This window comes from Notechis scutatus, chromosome 5 (genome assembly GCF_049901735.1).
Source record: "Notechis scutatus isolate UNSWTSFEM ecotype Mainland chromosome 5, rNotScu1.2, whole genome shotgun sequence".
NCBI lineage: Eukaryota > Metazoa > Chordata > Lepidosauria > Squamata > Elapidae > Notechis > Notechis scutatus.
Genome location: NC_142013.1, coordinates 44434589 through 44456933, shown reverse-complemented (window position 1 = coordinate 44456933; position 22345 = coordinate 44434589). Strand labels below are relative to the sequence as shown.

At 36.2% G+C, this 22345-nt stretch overlaps 1 protein-coding gene across 5 annotated transcripts in view; it reads right to left on the bottom strand.

The window, feature by feature from the left end:
- The window catches only part of ROBO1 (roundabout guidance receptor 1), a 314654-nt gene that overhangs the window by 47825 nt on the left and 244484 nt on the right, over positions 1-22345 (bottom strand). For all 5 annotated transcript variants that reach the window (XM_087966632.1, XM_026664097.2, XM_087966635.1 and 2 more), the window contains exons 4-6: positions 20080-20200; positions 18518-18656; positions 12071-12198 (exon numbers count right to left, since the gene is read on the bottom strand). In XM_087966632.1, coding sequence (XP_087822758.1) covers positions 12071-12198; positions 18518-18656; positions 20080-20200 — 388 coding nt within the window. The remainder of the gene's footprint in view (positions 1-12070; positions 12199-18517; positions 18657-20079; positions 20201-22345) is intronic.

Below are 22345 nucleotides of genomic sequence, written 5' to 3'. Positions count from 1 at the left end.
TTGTGTTCCACTAGAAGACCATACTCCAGAATTATATATGGCACCCAAGGCCTTAAATCTAGGTCTGATCTTGGGATTAGTGTATTTATGAAGCTCCTGGGTTTTTCTTTCTTGTCTATTTGGATGCTCTTTAGTCTGGGCTGTTAAGTTTTGTTGTTAGGTTTTAATTACTTTAATGGTGTATTTTGATCATCTTGGTCACTCAGAGTTTTTGGGAGTGGACAGATATGATAAATTTAAGCAAGAATAATAGAAATAATGACAATGAGAATAAGAAGAATGATAATAATTATAAGAAGACTGATAGAACAACTTTCATCATGCATCTCCTTCCTGGATTCTCTTGAAATTATTCCAAATATGGCAAAGTATGGGAAGTGCCATTACATTCAATCAAGTTTCATGCATATGAACATCAAGCATTTAGAATGATACATGAAGGACCCCAAAGGTGGCAAAATAGTGATTATAACTGGGTTTGGAAAGTAAGCAGGGTCAGATTGGTATCTGGTAAAGTCAGGGTTAAAGTTCATATGAACAATAAAAAGCAAAACAGACTTCTTGGAAGAAATCTGTTATGTCTATATTCTGTATTGCTGCCAATAATCTATACAAATGTATCACAGAAGCCAATAGAAGTCTAAGCCAACTTGAAATAGTTCTTAGTCTTTCAAAAATGTCACACATAGTAATATTTTACAGTGACATATCAACATTATTTGTTTTTTTAGAATTTTAAGAGAACTTATTTTTTTAAAAATTAGTCAACAATTTTTCCTAACCGCATACAAATGCAAATGTCAAAGAACAGGAAAACAGCTAAAAAAATTTAAAACGTAGTTACATCATTTTATGTGATATACAGAGTTTTTCAAGATTCATTAACATCACACAGTTAAACTATAATGTGATCCACAAGTGAAGGTAAACTATTTGACTATCATTTTATGAATGATTTTTAAGAAATAGAAACATATTTCAAAGGAGCAATTCAAAAACTAACCAACTAACTAGTCAACTACCTGCTCTACTTTTCTTACAAAACTTCCATTTTATTATTTTTTTAAATGGTAGGTTTGTATTCTGAACCTTGGTATTAAGGCAGATTGTGTGCACGCGTGTGCATGCATACGTATATATGTGTACATATACAAATATCACACCACTATATTTAGAGATCTGATTTCAATCAGGAGTTTAGAAATATGTTAGATCACCAACATGATATTACCAAAAAACTCCTCAAGGTTATGTCAATATTACAGTAAGATCCCATAAGATATAAAAAGCCTAACTTGGTACAAATAACAAGCTACTTCTGGTTTTGTGTAATGTCTGATTTGAAGGACTTTAATGTAATAGAATTGAATAACATGGTTGAATGCCTACTCAATGAAAGAAATTAAACTAATCTTTACAGATGGTTATCCAGATTATATTTAAAAACATATAGCAATTTGAAACCCACCTCTTATTTTTAGCTGTAGTGTGATTGATTTTTCTCCTAAAATTTGAGAGTTTTAATTCAGAACTACTACTGCTAGCCCGCCTGTAGCTCTTCTTACATTTTGTCCTTATAATCTGCAGTTTTACACAATTTTTTTCCAAGAAAGCTTTTGATAGAGAACTTCATATTAGTTCCAACTTCTCCAGTTTGTGTCGTATCATTTTATGCATTATGGTAGATTTGTTTTGTTTCTCTAAGCAAAGGTCAAAAAAAATGCAGATTTTTCTCCTTCAAATTATGAGAAAAGCAAAAACTTTTCTAATTTTACAAAAATTAATCTAACAAAATCATTTTATTAAAAGGGTAAACTTCTGTGAGTTATAGCTCATTTTTTCTGCAATACAGAGTAGTTCAACTAATGCAGAATTTAAATTGGGATAAGGTGGGGAAGAAGGGAGAGACAGACTGGTTTTGCAGATAAAAGTTGCATATGAAACAGATTATAAATACTAAAACAATAATAGTGATGAGGCTCTCCTATCCCCCTCCCTCCCTCTGTTTCTGTCTTTCTCTGTTTCTGTCTCTCTTTCTCTTTCTCTCTCTGTTTCTGTCTCTCTCTCTCTCTCTCTGTTTCTGTTTCTCTCTGTGTGTGTTTCTCTTTCTCTTTAATGTGAATTTAGCAATCTCTTGCTCAATTGTGTTATTACAATTTGCTTTCTCCAAACTGTCTACCTTGAAGTCTATAATAAAATATCTTGGGACATAGAAAACTATGTCTGTTAATATTTATGCAAAGATTGTCCTGTTTGTCTGATACAGAGGGCATAAGAACATTGCTGGCAAATGAAGGCATGTATTACAGAATCTGTACATGCATTATATGTAATCATGTACTAATGAAAAAAATATGTAAAAGTGTCTAATCCTGTAGGTGTAGTTGGTGGAATCTCTGATTGTACTGTTGATATAATTATGGGGAAAAGTACATGGAGGTTGTGTTTGTTGCAGGGTTCATTTGTATATTAGAATTTTTTTCCAATAGATTTTGATGTTATTGTTGTTTAAAAATCTGCTTCAGATTGGATGGCTGTCCATTTCCATCTATGGGGATAATGCCTGAAAAAATACAGTATCATGTTCAGTATGGGCTGTATCTTATTAATAATGCAGTTACAGAGCACAGAGCAACAGAATTGGAAGAGACCTTGGAGGTTTCTAGTCCAGGGGTCCCCAACCCCCCGTCTGTGGACCTCATGCCAGCAACCAGGCTATGCAAACAAGCAAAGCCCCATCTGTGGGGTGCAGGTAGCATGCAAAATCTTATCCCTTCCGGTCTGTGGAAAAACCTCCCTTTTAGTTCTCAAAAGGTCAGAGGACCACTGTTCTACTCCAATTCCTGCTCAAGTATGAAGACCTATTCCATTTCAGATAAGTGGCTGTCCAATATCTTCTTAAAAGCCTCCAGTGATGGAGCATCGCTAGTTCTGTAGGCAAGCCATTGCACTGATCAATTGTTCTCACTGACCAGAAATTTATCCTTAATTCTAGGTTGAATCTTTCTTTGTTAAGCTTCCATCAGTTGAATAAGCTATGGGTGTTCTGCTGTAACATTTTGTACTGTTTCTATTTCTTTCCTAAGAATTGATCTGACTTTACTAATTTGTCATTGGGTAGATAGTTCAGTCTTCTAAATGCATCATATAATTCCAACAGCTAGCTCCTGTGTCAATGTGATTGTATCATATTTTTGACTACAACAGGCTAACATAGATTCTCCTCTTATAGGATCTACAATAAGAAAGTTCACTTTTTCATTGTCTTACCTGACTGTTTTAATATCCTATTGAATCTTTTCACTGAGTTTATTAAAGGAATCTGTTGTTACCCATTGCCATTTTCAGAATATTTTTGATAGTGTTGAAAAAGTATTAATATGAGTACTTTTATATGTTTTTCAAAAAGACTATGTTGTTATTAGACTAATTTAGCCATTTTTCCTGCTTTCAGTTGAATGTCAAAGTGTGTGCTTAATAATATATTAACTTGAAAATTCCATAACTATCTGACAAACGTGATATGAAATGTATGTATACATATGTATAGCAAATGCTGAGAAGCTGAATGAATTATCTCAATATTTTTAATTTACTCATTCATTCATCTTTTATATAACAAATTTTATTTATATGTAAACCTCATCACAATTAAGTAATTGTGATTAAGTGATTGTAATTTGAAATAAATGCTATTCCTTATAAAAATATATTGATATATTAAATTGATTTATATATTGACTTAAATATATATACCGTATATACTCGAGTATAAGTCGACCCGAATATAAGCCAAGGCACCTAATTTTACCACAAAAAACTGGGAAAACTTATTGACTCGAGTATAAGCCGAGGGTGGGAAATGCAGCAGCTACTGGTAAATTTCAAAAATAAAAATAATTAATTTGGGAAACGATCTCACTATCATGAAAGGTTTAATTGATTCACTAACCCAAAAGAAGAAGATGATGATGACAGCGGGAGGCAGGAGTCACTCTCTTCCCCTCCCCTCGGAGGCCCCCTGAGTCAGGAGTCGCTACTGCCGGCGTGGCCCCAGTCCCGCGTCGCCTCGGGAAGGGAAAGGCAAAAAGGAAGAGCTGCGGCAGCGCTTTGCAACGGCAGCAGCGGCACCGGAGGCTCAGGCTCAGTGGCTCCTGGTTTTGCCCCACCCTTCCCAAGGCAATGCGGGACCGGAGCCGCACCGGCGGCAGCAACTCCCGACAGCCCCAGCCGGACACCTGAGCGGAGATGTAGGGAGAAGGCAAAAGCGACGGAAGTTCCTTCAGGGGAAACTGAGGGGGAGACTCACCCTTGGTCCAGATGAGCCCCCTTCCCCGCCCCTAAGGAAGCAGAGGCAGCCAGCAAGGGCAGGCAAGCCCCACTTCACGGACTCGGTCTGTCCTCGCTCCCACCCACCCACCCACCCAAAGCCACGAAGTCCCCCAATCGCGCAGCCCAGAATCGCCCTCCCCTCAGGGGGCAGCAACGATGCCCGGTTTTTCCCGAGACAAGAAGCTCCGCCGTGCAATGAAAGCGCCCTGGCTCTAGGCTCGCGGGCTCAGAAAACAACGTGAGCCGAGGTCGCTTCGGCTCCGCTCGGCTTCTCCAACATCCGGCGCCGCCCTGTTCTATGTGCCGGGCCCGGCAAGTCTGAGCAGCCAGCGCGTGGAGCAGGGCGGCGCCGGAGATCGTTGGCTGCCTCTTTCGCAGCACGGGAGGCCTCCCCCGGCTGGCCAGCTGCTCTCCTCCTTCTCTGCCTGTTTGTTCTGTGTGGCCGAGGAGGAGGAGACCGGCCGGCTGGTTGGGGGAGGCTTTCTGCGCCGAGGGAGGCGGCTGCTGGTCTCCGGCTTTGCTCCGCTTCTCCGATGGTCCGGCGCCGCCATGTTCTTTACTTGGGCAGCCGGGCGCCCGCAGCGGCGCCCACGGCAGCAACAGGCAGTTCCGCCTGGGCTCCGCTCAGGTGTCCGGCTGGGGCTGTCGGGAGTTGCTGCCGCCGGTGCGGCCCCAGTCCCGCGTCGCCTCGGGAAGGGAAAGGCAAAAAGGAACCTGCCGTTGCAAAGCGCTGCCGCGGCTTTTGCATCTATTGAAAAACAGAATCTGAAGAATAAACTGTATTTCTGGAAAAATAGAATGATTATTTTATATGTGGAACATTTCATTATTTTTAAGAATTGGTGCATATTCAAAAATATGTGTATTTTGTGTGTGTGTGTATGTATGTGTATGTATATATATGTACATATATGTATAAATAAAAATAAGTAACAATGCAGTAATTAAAGTAAAATAAAAGTAAGCAAGCCATTACCTTAGATGCTTGCCACAAAAATTACCACACTTCATGTAGAATGTGCCTTTTTTGGTCTGTCCAGGCAGTACAAGTGAAGGTTGGAGGATGATTTGTTGGCAGATATGGAAAGGTATAGATAAAGAGGGGGAAGAGATGATCCAGTCACAGGAATAACGGTGATTAGAAGATGGCCAATAAAATTTCAACTTACCAGATACAACTAAAACAAAAGAAAGGAAAAGAAAAACAAAAATATAAAACAAAGAATAAATCAACTCAAACATGAAATGAAATGAAATAAAATGAATGTGCTTTTAAATCACTTAAATTGTTTTTTCAAAAAAGTATGATGTAAATAAACAACTAAATTCTAATTTATATACAAATACTAAATTTATAAGATGCAATTTATAAAAATGCAACTTATCTGAAGAGAAATATTCAAGGTTTACAAAAAACAGCATGAAATAGATGGCACTATAAGAACACTTCTTAGCTTTAGAGAATGCTTACATTTAATGGCTAGGAAATATGAAGCATGAAAAATGAAGAACAAGCAAGAAACAAACTTTAGTGTGAAAGGTATCCATACTTCTAATAAACAAGTGATAAGATTCTATGCAGGTATCTCATAATTTTAAATTTTATTTTTAAAATCTGATATACAAGAAAGAAGAAGCATGGTTCAGTATATTATTATATATGCAACAATATGAAAAAAAAAATCCCAATTTTTTAGCTGGTATTGGCCTTCATTTGCATTAAATTCTTCCCCAAAACTAGGATAATTCTTATTTTTTATTAAACTATCTAGTTACATACAGTTCCTGAGCAGGTGAAGAGATGAGCAGGGGGGACAAACATTTAGGCAGTCAATTTTCTTTAAAACTACAGTAATTCAGTAGTTACTCTTTTCCCCTCCTCTCATTATTTTCCATTTGAAAACAGCTGGATTAAGTCCTCCAAATTTTAACGTTTGCTATTTAATATACAGGTTAATAAACATTACAAAATGAATGTTAATTTAAATTCCAGTAAATTTTCTAATGGGTGCATCTTTATTCCACCACTATTTACAAATAATTTAACAGATATTGGTAACCCTAGTCTATTCAAAGATATTTTCCCATTCAGAAATTCACATAATTCAGATACCTACAAAATAAAAAAATTAGATATTATCACAAAACTACTGTGGTCAAATATTTTGCTTTATGTTTATAACTTTATGCTTTATAATCCCATTTAAATCAAATATAAAATAACAATAATAGAAAATATATAAATATAAAATAAAATAAAAACACTGAATGTATTGTACACATATATGGATATATATAATCATTACAGATTCTGGATAAAATCTATCCATAGTGGCACAGAGTTGCCACTAGCTTGATAGACATAATTGATTGTTACAGAAATATATAAAGAATTAAAAGTCTCCTAGTAATCTACTCATTATATCAGTGAAATAGCTAATAATTAATATACCTGTTGATTTATAAATGGTGAAATCCAGTTCTAAAAAGAAAGAGATTCTGAATGTCTTAAGCCTTTCAGGGATCTCATTTAGTTTTACCCTTTTAGGCAGAAACTAAAAAATAATTACTGTTGAACATGAGTTCATAATTAGCACATAAATACCTGCTGTAGGCTAGTCTATATAATATACCTTGATAAGTGTGATAATATTTCAAATACTAAAATTAGTTAAGAGAAACAAGAATTACTGTTAAAGCAAACAAATAATCCAGATTTCACTGAATAAATGCATAGTACTGAATGGATATTTAGGATAGTAAGTGTCCTTGTTTATACACTTGAAAGAATTTGAGATGTTACAAGTCTTGTTTCTAATCTGTAAAATAAGGAATTTAAATACACTGCTACTATAAATGACACAGTAGAATTTATAAATTTTCACAGTATTTTTAACAAATTGCACCCAAAGGTGATTAGTTTTTGATAATGTTACTTAGTTTAAAAAAATAATGATACTGAAAATACACATTTATATGGAAATAAACCAGGATTATAAAAATAATTCTATTTTTGCTTTGAGGACATTGCCTTGAAGATTTAAAAAAGACAAGGCTTTATTACTAATGTTCAATGTTTATGAAGGTTTAAATTTTCCCATTCCAATTCCTTAAGATTATGAAAATCATACATAGATTTATGAATTATGCTTAGCATGGAGATATTTAAAGCAGCGAAAATTTATTGCTTTATCAAGTTTTTCGTGACTGTCAGTGAGTCAGAGGAATATTCTCCAGCCATTGGCGATCAAAGGAAATCTGACTCATCTAATCTCTAAACAGGTCTCCAAAGTCAAGACAATCTTCAGCTGTATACTACTTCATATTCATATTATGATGTTTGCTTATTCCTACTAAATTAAATGTATAAGTAGGCTAAATATTTGCAGAATAGCAATTCTCTATAGTCAAGTCAAAAACTTCTAAAATTATACTTTTCTGGTAGAATAATCTATCCAGGCAGTATTTAGTATCTAGTTGGGTAAAGAACTCAATTTGGAAAATAGTGTGCCTTAACAAGCTCCTCTCCATGGTCCCTGAATAGAGCAAGCCCAATAAAACCAGCAAAGCCAATAAAGGACCAAAATAAAAATATACAATACAATATAATTATTGTGAAAGCTGTTTAATGTAGCTCTTTTAGCTTATTGTTCAGAAGTAGTCTGTTTGGTATGTATTTAAAACATTTTAAAAATGGTAGAATAAAATTAATAAAACACATTTACAATATAATCTCACAAACTTGATGAAAACTTAGTAAGTTTAAGGTTTTGAATCCCAATATTGAATACAGTGCTCCAGAAGCTCACTTGGCCCCTTTATGTCTGACGTTTCTCTAAGAACTGTAAACCAAGTTTTTCAGTAGGTTTTTCAAGTCTAAATAAATTCCAGATCACACTGCAAGATATTACCCATTTTACCTCACTTCTCACCTGGGTCTAACCAATTAGTATCCAGATTTGAAGAAATCTAAATGATTTTACCTTCAACTTAATTGGACAGTCTGCAGATGTCTCCCCCCTCCCACTTTCCCCCAAAAGCTCTGGATCATTCTAAAAGGGGATATGTTCCTGAAATTCAGATGAAGTAAGAGTGAAAAATAACACCCTTAGTGCCACTGCAAGAGCTTGAACACAGACAGATACTATTTGCTTTTGATTTTATGCTAGCGTGGTTGTTTTCACTTGTTTTTAATTTTTAGTTGCATTGAGGACAATGGATTGGAAAATGGGAAGAGGCCCCACAGGTGCAATCATGTCAAAAGCCCAGGTCATATTTATTTAGAAGCCTTTATGGATCAGTTGTTGTATGCTCAGTTGAAGATGTCAATGAAATGCTTTAATCATAAACAGCTACAAAAATACATAGAACAGATAGAACATAAAAACTGGATAAAGCAGCAGTTTTTTCTTCACAGATTAATCTGATAATTGGCTTCATGGATCAGCATCACTGGTCATCTTTCATCATTGATGACAGAACTGCTTGCTAAATTGTCAAGAAAATTCCTAAGCATCTTTTGAAAAGCTCCATGATCTATCAGATGCTTGAAGTAAATCAAATGTGTATTTTGCCTTTGAAAGCTACAAGATATGCACAATCTACAGTTCCACCGGGAAGTGATTTGACTGTGGAAAAAGTCAGATGTCAGTATCCTCAATTATCAGATGACATCTCATGTTTCCAAAATCAGATTTAGTCTGGTGTGACTAAACATTGCCTCTGACATGCTCATAGCTGCTATGAAGGCAAAGCCATTTCAAACTATTCTACACACTGAAGCAAGAGGGCACAAAAACTTTTGATAATTGCTGCTAGATAATAGAATGGGCACAACCACTGTGCAATCCATACTTAATTCCTGATTGCTAATGCTATTAGGCAGTGGAATACCTTGACTCCTGAACTGGAAGTTTCATCCCTGGAAGTTTTAAAGCAAATATCGGTAACCCATTTGTTCATGATAAAATGAGGTTCTACACTGAGTAGGAGATGGACTAGAAGACCACAAAGGTCCCTTCCAACCCTATGTATCAGATATTGGTTAGTGAATATTCCAACTACCTCAACTTTCTTTTTGAACTTTCAGGAATACCAACTTATAGCATGCAGATACAATTTTACTACTGTTACTGAAAAGGAAGCATCATGGCTCTAGAGTTAGATTTTATCATGATAAATTAAAAATAACAAGTTGTCCATTAATAATTCTGTGACTTCGATATAGGACTTTTGTTTAATTAAGAGTAGATTGTACATGGAATCTACAGGTGAATAGTTATGTTTTAAAGTTTTTGGCTAAGATCTTGTCTTGATCAAAGTGAAGGGAAAAAAATGTGGTAAGTCACAACCTTTCCCAAAGGTCAGATCTAAATAAAACTTTGCAAGTATTTGAAGAGTTTTGATGTCAAACATCTTTAATACAGTTATATATTACACAAGTCCATATAAGTGCAATACCTCTAGTCTTTGCTTAATGACCATTATTGGGACTAGTAATTAAATTGCTAAGCAAAGCAGTTGTTACGTGAAATATCCTGTGACCACCTTTCTTAACTGCAGTTCAAACAGTTGTATTGATTAAGCAAATCACATCTGGTTGTTAAGTGATGTTACCATGACTTGTGATTTCCTGCCAACTTCCACTTTAAATTTGCTTGTCAGTAGCTGACTGTGAAGGTCGAAAATGTGATGACCAGTGTATTTGTGCAACAGCTCCCATGCACCTGTATTGAGATCATATTTTATGGGGGCACTGTGATGGTCATAAATGTAATGGCCAGTTGTAAGTCACCTTTTTCTGCCACATTGTAACTTTGAACAATTGCTAAATAAATTGTTGCAAAGTGAGAACTAGCTGTAATAATTTTTTTCAAAACTATCAAGCACTTTCCCAATTTGGGGCATTTAATTTTTCAAATTTGGTACAATGATATCAAATGACTGCAACTACAGTACAATTTTAATGAAAATAATTTTGGTCCAAGTTAGTGTATATAATATTTCAGTTGTTGTGGTGCGCCAGCGGCCAGCGGAGCTGGTGGCAGACGGACAGTGAGGACATTGGGGAGGAAAATGGGCCAGTCCTGGAGTCTGCAGAAGCTCTGATGAGCGCTCTGCATTGGAGGCAGAGATGGGGCCAGGGCCATCTAATTGTTATCAACTGCCTTTGGAGTCAGAGATCAATGGGGCAGAAGAACAACTGGAGCCTGTTCCCATGTGCAGAGCTGCCAGGAGAAGAGAACAGTTAAAGAACAAGGGTCAACTTGGGAGTAAGGGCACAGATGGACGGTGAATGGCCCCTCCCATAGGGAATAAAGGGGAGTAGCATTTGCAGGGCACAATTAGTTCAATTCATTAGGGTGAAGATCTGTTCCTAACTTCTTGCCAAGTAATTTCTGCTACAGCATGGCATTTGGAAGGTATCGGCCTGTCAACTCTCCTGATAAAGGTCTGTAGTTGTGAAATCTCATGAAAGACTGTTTGCCAGGACTTTGCTGGAGAGGAATTCACTTTAACCTAAATAAAAAGGGTTTTATTGGGATGAGGAGTCTGTTTCATGATCTTGGGAAGCCTAGGTCAGAATTTCAGTCAGATAATAAAACAACTGTAGCAAGGGCTCAAATAACTTTTAGTTCTATGCTACAGAACAGAATGTAGTAATTGGAAAATGAGTCAGAGAAAGGTTTTTAACATCAATGGTATTGATTCAAGAACATTTATTCATTATCTATAAAAATGAGACCATTGTTTTTGCCTTGGTTTTTATAGTAGCATATTTAGTATTTGTTTTAAAAAGCTCAATATACTAAGCATAGAATACTTACAGTATGATCTTATATCCTGATTTTTAAACAGTTTTGAGAAAAATGTATATTATTATGAGATTAAGAGTGCAAACTAGACTGTGAGAAAAAGGGAATAAATCAGATGATCAAAGTAAATTGTCTTGCAGACAAAACTATATGACATAATTGCCTGCCTTCAGCCAAAAAAGGAAGCAAAGAATTGAATAAACATTTAGAAAGTTTCTGTGTATGTGTGCGTATATGTACAGGATGTGTGCATATATACAGTATATACCCATATATACACATATATACATACACATACACATAGTGTGTGTCCATTGCTTATCTTAATATATTCTGAATTCTGCAAGACATTTATACTACAATAGAAGGAATACCCTTGTAAACTATGTTCTCTTATTGATATCTGAAATTACTAACTATAGTTTGGATTTGTTATTTTAATGAATATCTTGTTTCTTAAGAAGCAGAAATACATTGTTTTGTTTCTGTTTTAGACAAGAACATGTACAAGTCTGTAGATAATACATCTTTAACAGGATTCTTAGAAAGTCCCCACTAGGAAATTATAGTGTTTTTTGGCCACTACTGAGGAGATATAAAAGTTATTATAAAGTTGAATGATAGTAAAACCTAGACAATGTAAGTCACAAAGAAATACGTCATATAATTAAACCTTTCATTAATTATTGTTATTTATTATTTAAACAACATATTTTAAAGAATACTGTAGTACTTACGTTATTTACATTATGAAACATAACCCAAAATATCATAGTGCAATACTTTACATAATAGAAATCTGCAAAAATGATCAATAATGATCTTTCTGGTTTTTGATAATAAAAGATTATGCTTTTATTGTATCCATGTATCACCTACCTATTTTAGTTTTAAAATGATATTAATATATTAAAAAATAGTACCTTGAACTGTTAAAGTTGCTGATGCTTCTGTTTTTCCAACCATATTTTCTGCAACACAAGTATAAGAACCCATGTCTCCTGCCATAACTTTCCGGATTTTCAAGGTGTGGTCATCACGTATTTCATATCTAAACAAACAAAAAGTTTAAAATAGATAAGATTGACTTGATAGTTCATTTATTTATGTATTTGTCTAATTTATATAATCACCCATTTCACAAAACAAGCAACTGTGGGTGGCCTGGGGTACAGAAGAGAATTCTGTAAAGGTAGATTATTATATTATATTATATTATATTATATTATATTATATTATATTATATTATATTATATTATATTATATTATATTATATTATATTATATTATATTATATTATATTATATTATATTAATTATATTATATTATATTATATTATATTATTATATTATTATATTATTATATTATTATATTATATTATATTATATTATATTATATTATATTATATTATATTATATATTATTATATTATATTATTATATTATATTATATTATTATATTATATTATTATATTATTATATTATATTATATTATATTATATTATATTATATTATATTATATTATATTATATTATATTATATTATATTATATTATATTATATTATATTATATTATATTATATTATATTATATTATATTATATTATATTTGTGTGTGTGTATGTGTATGTATCTATGTTTTATATATATATATTGGTGTTGCTAATTAAAATTATAATAGATCTGTAAGCTACATAATTACAATGCACATATATTATTTCATAAACACATTAACATGCTTTTCCTATCATAAAAATTGTAAAGAATAGAAAAGTGAACTCGATGATGCCAATCACTAATTTCCTGCTCCTCTATCCAGAAACCTGAATCCTAGCTTAGTTTCTGGCCTAAACAGTTTATACATTTATATTATACATTTCATCATTACAGAATTAATTGAAAACAGAGGTGGTATTCAACTGGTTCGCACCAGTTTGAGTGAACTGGTAGCCGTGATTTGGCACGGGTTGCTGAACTGGTGGCAAACCCAGGCTGGCCACGCCCCCGACCCAGTCACCCACTTACCCCGGTCACTCTCCTAGCTTTCCCTACCACATGGCAGCTGTGGCACAGCTTGGGTGGAAGTCCCACGGCTGCTGCACATGTGCACTGCGTGTGAAGCTGCTACACAAGCAGTGTGCATGTGCAGCGGCCCCGGAACATCCGCCCTCCCTCCCAGAGCATGCTTTCTTACTTCTCCCAGCAGACGTGTCTCTTCCAGCCCGGGCCAGCCCGGCCAGCCAGCAGGTACAGAATTTGGATTCAAATTTCTTAACTGGTTCTGTGGGTGTGGCCTAATTTTTGGGTGTGGCTTGGTGGTCATGTGACTGGCTGGGCATGGCTTGTATTTAAATATTATAAATATTTATGTAATTATTGAATTTTTTTTATTAAAAAAAGAGATCTACTTTTCTGAGTCTGTCACATAAAATTTGCTTGCAAGCAAACTCACAAAATTAACTCACAACACACTATATATGTAAATATTGAATTTTTTATTAAAAAAAGAGCAACTTTTACACAAAATAAGGCAAAGCAGGCAGGCAGATTGAGTTGCTCACAGAAACTCAGATTCACTCAGAGATCTATCTTTCTGCCATCGGCTACCTGAGTCTGCACTGAAAAATAGAAGCTTCAGTCCTAAGGAAGGTTCAGCTCTGCTTTTAGATTAGCTAGAAGCAAGAAATGCAACGATTTCCTGCTTTCTAGCTAATCTAAATCCCCCAGCACCGCAGAACAGCTGATAGTCAGGGGGAAAAAAGGACAAATAGCAACTTAGTAGGCAAGTTTGATGGTGCACATACCAGGTAAGGAGTGAGGGGGCGGGGCGGGGCCAGCCAGTGGTGCAATTTACCGGTTGTCCAGCAGGTAGAATCCCACCCCTGGCGAGAGTGCATTTTGTGTAGACCATTTCCAAAAGCCCTCAGCTGCGCCGCCCAGACAGCTGACAAACACTGTGCGTGGATGCGCAACATTTGAAAAAGCTGCTTTTTCAACCTCAGCTGTGCCGTGTAAAGCAGCTAAGATTGAAAAAGCAGGAAATAAAGGACAGTCAAGAACCTGGGCAGGTGGATAAGCCAAACAGAGCAGCAGACACCAAACTGGTTCGATGTCTGCTGCTCTTTAGAGCTACTGGTTCTATAGAATCGGGCTGAACTGGTAGTATCCCACCCCTGAGCAGGTGGCTACATGTTCAGCTGCCCCTTTTTCAGCACAAGAAGCCTCCCCCAACTGGCCAGCTGCTCTCCTCCTCCTCGGCCATACAGAACAAACAGGCAGAGAAGGACAGCAGCAGCCGGTTGCACTGAAAAGGGGGCAGCTGGCGGTGACTCTTTTTCAGTCTCCAGCTGCTTCTTTCGCAGCGCAAGAAGCCTCCCCAACCAGCCAGCTGCTCTCCTCCTCCTCAGCCATACAAAACAAACAGGCAGAGAAGGAGGAGAGCAACTGGCCAGTTGCACTGAAAAAGGGGTGGCTGGAGGTTACTCTTTTTTGGTCTCCAGCCACCTCTTTCAGAGTGCTGCACCACTCTGCTCGGACTTGCTTGGGCAAGCCCCTCCAGTGCAGTGGGCTCAATGGGGTCAATGCCTAGAACATGACTGCAGTGGTGTTCTGCAAGAAGACTATAGCTGCCATGTCTTTTTTTTGGTGTGGGGGGAAGTTAAGGTTTCAGGCAGTTGGGAAAGCCAAACCCAGAGCTGCCGATGGGAGGGGGGCGAGGCTGTAGCACATGCCTCACTTGAATTTCCCAGTCCCAAAAGGAGGAGGGGAGGAAGTCCCGCCCGTGGCCCCTTTGTTGGACCTGGAAACCTTGCCTGCCAGCTTTTTCAGGCAACGCGGGACCGGAGACTGACCGGGAAGAATCCTCATAACAAGCAATGCTGCAGGGCATGTAGGCATGGGTGTTTGTTTCAGGTGGGTACTTGGAAGCATGTGTGTGTTTGTTTCAGGTGGGTCTCCTCTCCTAACTTTAGAAAGAGAGAGGGAAGGAGGAAGGGAAGGGATAGTAAGAGAGGGAAAGAGAGGGGGGGGAAGAGAGAGAGGGAAAGAGAGAAAGAGAAAGGGTGAAAGAGAAAGAGGGAAAGAGGGGGAGAGACAGAGAGAAAGAGAGAGACAGAGAGAAAGAGAGACAGAAAGAGAGAGGGAAAGAGAGGGAGAAAGAGAAAAAAGAAAGAAAAAAGGGAAAGAAAAAGAGAGAAAGGAAGAAAGGGGATAGACAAAGAAAAAGGGGATGGAAGGAAGGGAGAGAAAGAAAGAGGGAGGGAGGAGAAAGTGAATGAGATATATGGATTAACGGATGGATAGATAGATACATGGAAGGAGGGAGGGAGAAAGGGAAAGGAAAAAGGAGAGGAAGGACACAAACCCTGGCTTCAGAATACTCTTTGAAACAGCACAGCAATCTAGGGCTGGAAGGGATCTTGGTGGTCATCTTCTAGTCCAAGGGTTTTCAAACTTGGCAAGTCTAAGACTTGTGGACTTCAACTCCCAGAATTTCTGAGCTAACATGACTGGAGGAGCAATTTTGGAAGTTGAAGTCCACAAGTCTTAAAACTGTCAAGTTTGAAGACCCCTGTTCTAGTCCAAACTCCTGCTTGAGCAGGAGTTCCTTACAGAATCATAGAATAGCAGAGTTAGAAGGACCTTGGAGACCATCTAGTCCAACTCCCTTATATCATCTGGAATCAGGATTATTTTGGTACTTCTAACAGAGAGGAAAATTTGCAGAGGAGTTTACTAGGATAAGATTGCCATGCAGAGGAAGGCAGAGATAGTCATTCACTTATGACCACAATTGAGCCCAAAATTTTGGTTGCTAAGCAAGAGCGTTGTTAAGTGAGTTTCACCACATTTTACTCAATCCATGATATCTCCTGGGTCTAACGGTCATGTGCAGGCTAGGGAAGTAAATCTGAAGGCGTGTGCATGTTTTAAGGTACAGAAGTTATAGTTAAATGTGTGGCAGAAAGTGGAATGGGTGTGTTTTTCCAAATGCAGTGAGGTTGAATGTGTATAGTTTTAGAAGAGCTGTGTGTGTGTGAATGTGTGTATATACACATACAGTATATATAGTAGATAATGTAGCTTTTTGTGTGCCTATACACACACTATACTATGTAATATGTATGTACACATATGGCATATATACATAGGATTAAATAGTGTAGTAAATAAATAGAGGGGAATTGTATCTCTTTGAGGCCCGGCAAGGCACCACTTGACATGAGTGATGTCAAGTTGGCCATGCCCACCCAGTCACATGACCAAGCACACCCATCCAGTCATATGACCACCAAGACACGCCTAGCCAATCATATGACCACCAAGCCATGCCCACCAAATAAGCTACACCCACAGAACTGGTAGTAAAAAATTTTGAATCCCACCACTGGCTGAAAAACAGAGATCTTTTAATTCAATTCCCTGTCCAGAAAACTGATTTCATGTATCCCATTAGCTTTCTCATATTTAAGTTAAACGTACCTAGATCCTTTAATAATTATTAAAGGCACAGTGGTTAGAATGCAGGCTAATTCTGCATACTGCCAGGAGTACAATCCTGTTTGACTCAAGGTTGACTCAGCCTTCCATCCTTCCGAAGCCGGTAAAATGACAGATTGTTGGAGGCAGTATGTTGACAATGTAAAGCATTTGGAAAGTGCTGTCAAGCACTATGAAAGTATATAAGTGCTACTGCTATTTGTAGAATTTAGCTCCAAGCCTCTCACATGTGTGCTGGTTTTTTTTGTATATCTGTATACTATTTATAGCCAGAATCCTCAAATTAGGACCATAATTGCACTCAAAATTATGGTCATAAGTTGTGATCATAAGTAGAGGCATCATGTGACCAGACCTGATTTTTTTTTGACAGTTTTGGTTAAGCAGGCACAGTGGTCATCAAGTGAATATGGTGGCTATTCAATGAACATGGCAGTTATTAAATGAACATGGTGGTTGCTAAGCACATGTGACAGTTATTAAGCCAGTTAATTTTCCCCAATGCATAATTCTTGTTGGAAACTGAAAATAAACATGAGAAATAAGCAAAAAACACAGCAAATCATGGTCACATGCAGGGGTGGAATTCTACCAGTTTGCACCTATTTGCTAGAACTGGTTGTTAACATTCTAAGCAGTTTGGAGAACCAGTTGTTAGAAGAAATTACTGGCCTAATCCTGTAAGGAAGGCAGGAAGGAAACATTCTGGTGTTGCTTACAGAAACTGTCTCTCCGTTAACCCTTATTACATTCTTGGCAGGACTAGACTTCCTGTCTCAGGAACGTCTCTGGAGTTTTTTCCCCCCTCCTTTGCTGGTACTTTGCTTGTGTGGAGTGACCATTCAAAGTTACAATGGCACTGAAAAAAGTGACTTATGACCATTTTTCACACTTATGACTGTTGCAACATCCCCACAGTCATGAGAGGCCAGGCGAGGAGATGCGTGCCTCAATGTGAGTGATATTGAGTTGGCCATGCCCAGCCAATAACATGACCACCAAGCCACGTCCACCCAGTCACATGACCACCAAGCCATGTCCACCAACTAAGGCATGCCCACAGAAGCGGTTGTTAAACATTTTGAATCCCACCCCTGGTCACATGATCATGAAACACTACAAATGGCATAAAGGTGAGCCAGTTTCTAATTGCCCAAAATGCAATCAAATGACTGTGAAGGAGGTACATCCATCATAACTTCACAAATGAGTAATAGATAGTTATTTTTATGTGGGGGGGTTTCATCATGCCTTTGAATGGTTATTAAGTAACCGGTTGTAAGTGAAAGACTATCTGTATTTCTTAAGGCTAAAACATATAACTGTTTGTTATATGTTCCATCAATTAAATGGATAGAACACTAATAGGTGAGAAGACTGCAAGATTGAAATAGGAGTTAGTTGCTCTTTTCTGGAAACATGTCATTGTCTCCTATAGCAGCATCTAATTTTATGCATTCATATCCATTGCTTTAAGAAAAAAATTAAAAATACCATCATTCAATGAACACTGAACTAACATATCAGTTTCCAATGATAGTAATTAATAATATTAAGATGAATTACAACTCAGAATAAAGGCCTATTTAATCCAGCACTATTTCTTTAATAATAGACTATGTGTCTAAATTAAATACACCAACAATTAATTAGTTTCTGCAGTTGAATATTATAAATAGGTACCATGCCTAAGAGTTGCTGTTATCTTAACCCTTTAATAAGTTTAAAATTGGATAAGTCAGTTTGAAAGCAAATCCCCTAAGATCTTTACATTGTCACAGTATTTTTGATACACCGGGTTTATATTTCAACCACCTCTAAAAGTCAAGAACACAGCAATGTACGTTTTTCAAAATATTATTGAAGCGAACTGCACCTTGATTTAGGTAGTTCTCCATCATCCTTTCGCCATCTCAGTGTTGGCACTGGATCTCCACGCGCTTCACAATTAAATTCTGCACTGTCATCTATGGTTACTGCTAAATTACTTGGTCTCTTTACAAATGATGGTCTTTCTAAAGAAAACAAATGATAACTAGATAATAGCATAGAAAACATGATACTTGCAAGTCCCAGGAGTAGTTTGAACCTTGCATAGTCATTTAAGAACCTGCAACATGCTAGGACCTAGACAATTTAGAGAAAAACATGGCAGAGCATCAGAAATTTGATCTGAAGTAATTAAGATTTATAATTATGTTATTTAAGTGTCCCCAAAACCTAAGATTTTTGCAAACCCCTGAATTTACAATCTATCTCTTGCTTATTAATTCTTCCTGGTATAAGGACAGTAAAACAAAACAAAAATTAAATTCCTTTGTGAAAAAGAAAGAAAACTAAGAGATAGAACAAAGAGACATTTCAATATATTGAAACTCAATGCTGAAATGAAAATATCAGTGAGATGTTCAGTGCTTCAGATATGAAGGCAAAAAGATTCTTTCATGGGAAGTGTTTCTAGGAAAATATGTGTTAGAAGGAGATGTTGCCTGTATGTGCATACCCATCTAGAAATGCATAAAACATAAGGACCGCCCTAATGGATTGTATCCCTGGGCTGCCCAGAACAGCATTCTGGGCCAACTAAATGCATACGGAACTAAGTTGCATCTTGTTGGTACCTTCTTACATGTGGTCATAATGCAAACTCAGGGAAAGACAACTCTTTTAAGGAGGTAATTTAAGATGTAATAAATATACTTCCTCCTGCTTCAAGGTACTTTTCTTCTTTTGATGTGAAAGACTGCACATCCCTAATATATGATTCTTACATCTTTGAATTATAATGTCCACTTTGCTCTAGGTAATTGAACTCCTGGAAAGTAATATATACAGTCTGAGATAATCAGCACTGTCATGTTTAAGTTCATCCTTTCAGGTACAGTTCCTAGCTGAAATATTAGATTTATTTATCATAATCATTTGTATTTTGTACTTTTAAAGCTAAATTATTTATAGCCTTATGTATTTCTTATAGTTTTTCTTTGAAGACATTGCATACACAACATGTTTTGGTCATTCTTCCTTTTTGTAGTTGTTATATTTATCAGGATAAAATGAAACTTATTTATTATTGAGGGAAAGGTACATGATTTTTCTCTGAAAGTTCAGCGCAGGATGCACAGGAATCCAGTTGGAATATTGTAACATGTTCTGTATGGGACTATTGTTGAGGCATATCCAAAAGCTTCAGCTGCTCAGAATACAATGACACATGCAATTTTGAATACACTGCAGCATGTCCACTGGCTTCCAGTAGACCACTGGTATTATTCACCCTTAAAGACCTATGTGGGATGGAACAAGGTTACTTGCAGGATTAATTTCTTGCAGGACTGGTTTCTCCCTCACTCTCCATATCTGACAGAAAGGCCATGCTTGGGCACTATAGTTTAATAGTGGAATTATCTATAATTCTTAAACAAAAAATAAATTTACCAAGAACAGTAAGCTCTGCTACTTCACTTTCTCTTTCTCCAACCATATTTGTTCCAACACAGACATATTTCCCTGCATCATTTTTTCTGGTATAGGTAATCATCAGCTTCCCTCCTCTGATCTAAAATAAAAATGATAAGTATTAATAATTCCTTCATAAAACATGAGCAAACCAATTGAAATATTTGCATACAACAAAATTACAAATATAAACTAAACTAAACCATAAAAGAAAATGTTTTTTTTAAAAAGCTGACAGTTTATTTGAATGGACAGTACAATTTTTAAAAATATTGATTTAAAAATAAATGTACATGTGTGGGAGGTTTTTTTCAAATGTGTGATAATAGATTTTGATGATCAAACTGTGAAATTCAAATAATTATTTTTTTTGTTTCTTATATAATATGACAAATAGTCAGATATTTTCAATTTAGGGATTATAGATAAAGATGTCCTGAATTTATGTTTCACTAAGGTGAACATTCTATATGTTATGGAGCTAGATTGCTATTATGTTCTTTCAGTCTGTTTTCTCTCTGTCTATTTTGGGATTTTTCTGGCAATATCCCAAACAAAAAGAAATCTATTCTGAATTGGTTTTAGTATTTTTGTTAAACTAACGTTGGGTAGGTGCTACTGAACCAGATGATTATCAGCTTCAAAAGTCTATACAGGAAAAACTTTTCTCTAAATAGTCAATGTTTTCTAGCAATACTATGGTATAAATTCATCAGAATGTCTGTGGTTATTCTATGAGCATTCTATGAAGCCAATTTATCTTTTATAATGAGCAAAAATAAATCAGTCTTACAATATCTGAAAGTATATTCCAAATCCTTTTATAATTTCCAGTTATTGGTAAATATACTAACAGTACCACTAATAGATCAAGATATAAGCATGAATTTGTCAATTAAATACAAGTTATAACAAAATGACAAATTTTACAATACTTAACTGGGAGATTTTTCTGTTTGATGGGAATATTTAAGCATAGCAAACCAAAATAGAAGTAATATAAATATATGTATATTAACAAATTATATATACCACTTCAGTTATGAAAAAAATATGAATCATAACTATTAAATGTGCTTATGTTCAAAAGTGTTTTGCCTCTTAATAGCAAATGTTGAAGAAAAATAATACCTTCCTACTCTATTTGTACAATTTTGTTGAAATAATTATTTACTTGCTTTCATTTTTCTGATTTTTTGCCTGACTTTGCTAATATAATCAGGACTTCACATGGGTGCTACTGATACATAAAAAGAATGTAGGACATTTGACCTCAAAAGATTATTTGTTTATCTAATAAACAAAGCAATCTACTTGTTTGCCTATTGCACATTTGGCTATATGACAAAAAAATCACTGTTGTAATTCAACATTAAGTTGAATTTAGTATAGTAACTACAATAAAATGTTTTCCATAATTATACAACAATCTTCTCATAGGGTATATATTCCTCCCAAGCAATTGCTTCAATGCAATAAGATTTGAAGGTTTTCTACCATGAAATGGTTTACTTAGGATCCAGCTCATAATATTTCAATGAGATTTAGTTCCAGACTCCAATTTGGCCATTTCAAAACATTAAATTTTTCTTTATATCCATTCTTTTAAAATAAAACTTCATTGACTAGTACAGGTTAAACTCAAAAAATTAGAATATCGTGCAAAAGTTCATTTATTTCAGTAATGCAACTTAAAAGGTGAAACTAATATATGAGATAGACTCATTACATGCAAAGCAAGATAGTTCAAGCCATGATTTGTCATAATTGAGATGATTATGGTTTACAGCTCATGAAAACCCCAAATCCACAATCTCAGAAAATTAGAATATTACATGCAATCAATAAAACAAGGATTGTACATAGACTAATATCGGACCTCTGAAAAGTATAAGCATGCATATGTACTCAGTACTTGGTTTGGGCCCCTTTTGCACATTACTGCCTCAATGCGGCGTGGCATGGAAGCTATCATCCTGTGGCACTGCTGAGGTGTTATGGAAGACCAGGATGCTTCAACAGCGGCCTTCAGCTCTTCTGCATTGTTTGGTCTCATGTCTCTCATCTTTCTCTTAGCAATGCCCCATAGATTCTCTATGGGGTTTAGGTCAGGCGAGTTTGCTGGCCAATCAAGCACAGTAATCCCACGGTCATTGAACCAGGTTTTGGTGCTGTTGGCAGTATGGGCAGGTGCCAAGTCCTGATGGAAAATGAAGTCAGCATTCCCATAAAGCTCGTCTGAGGA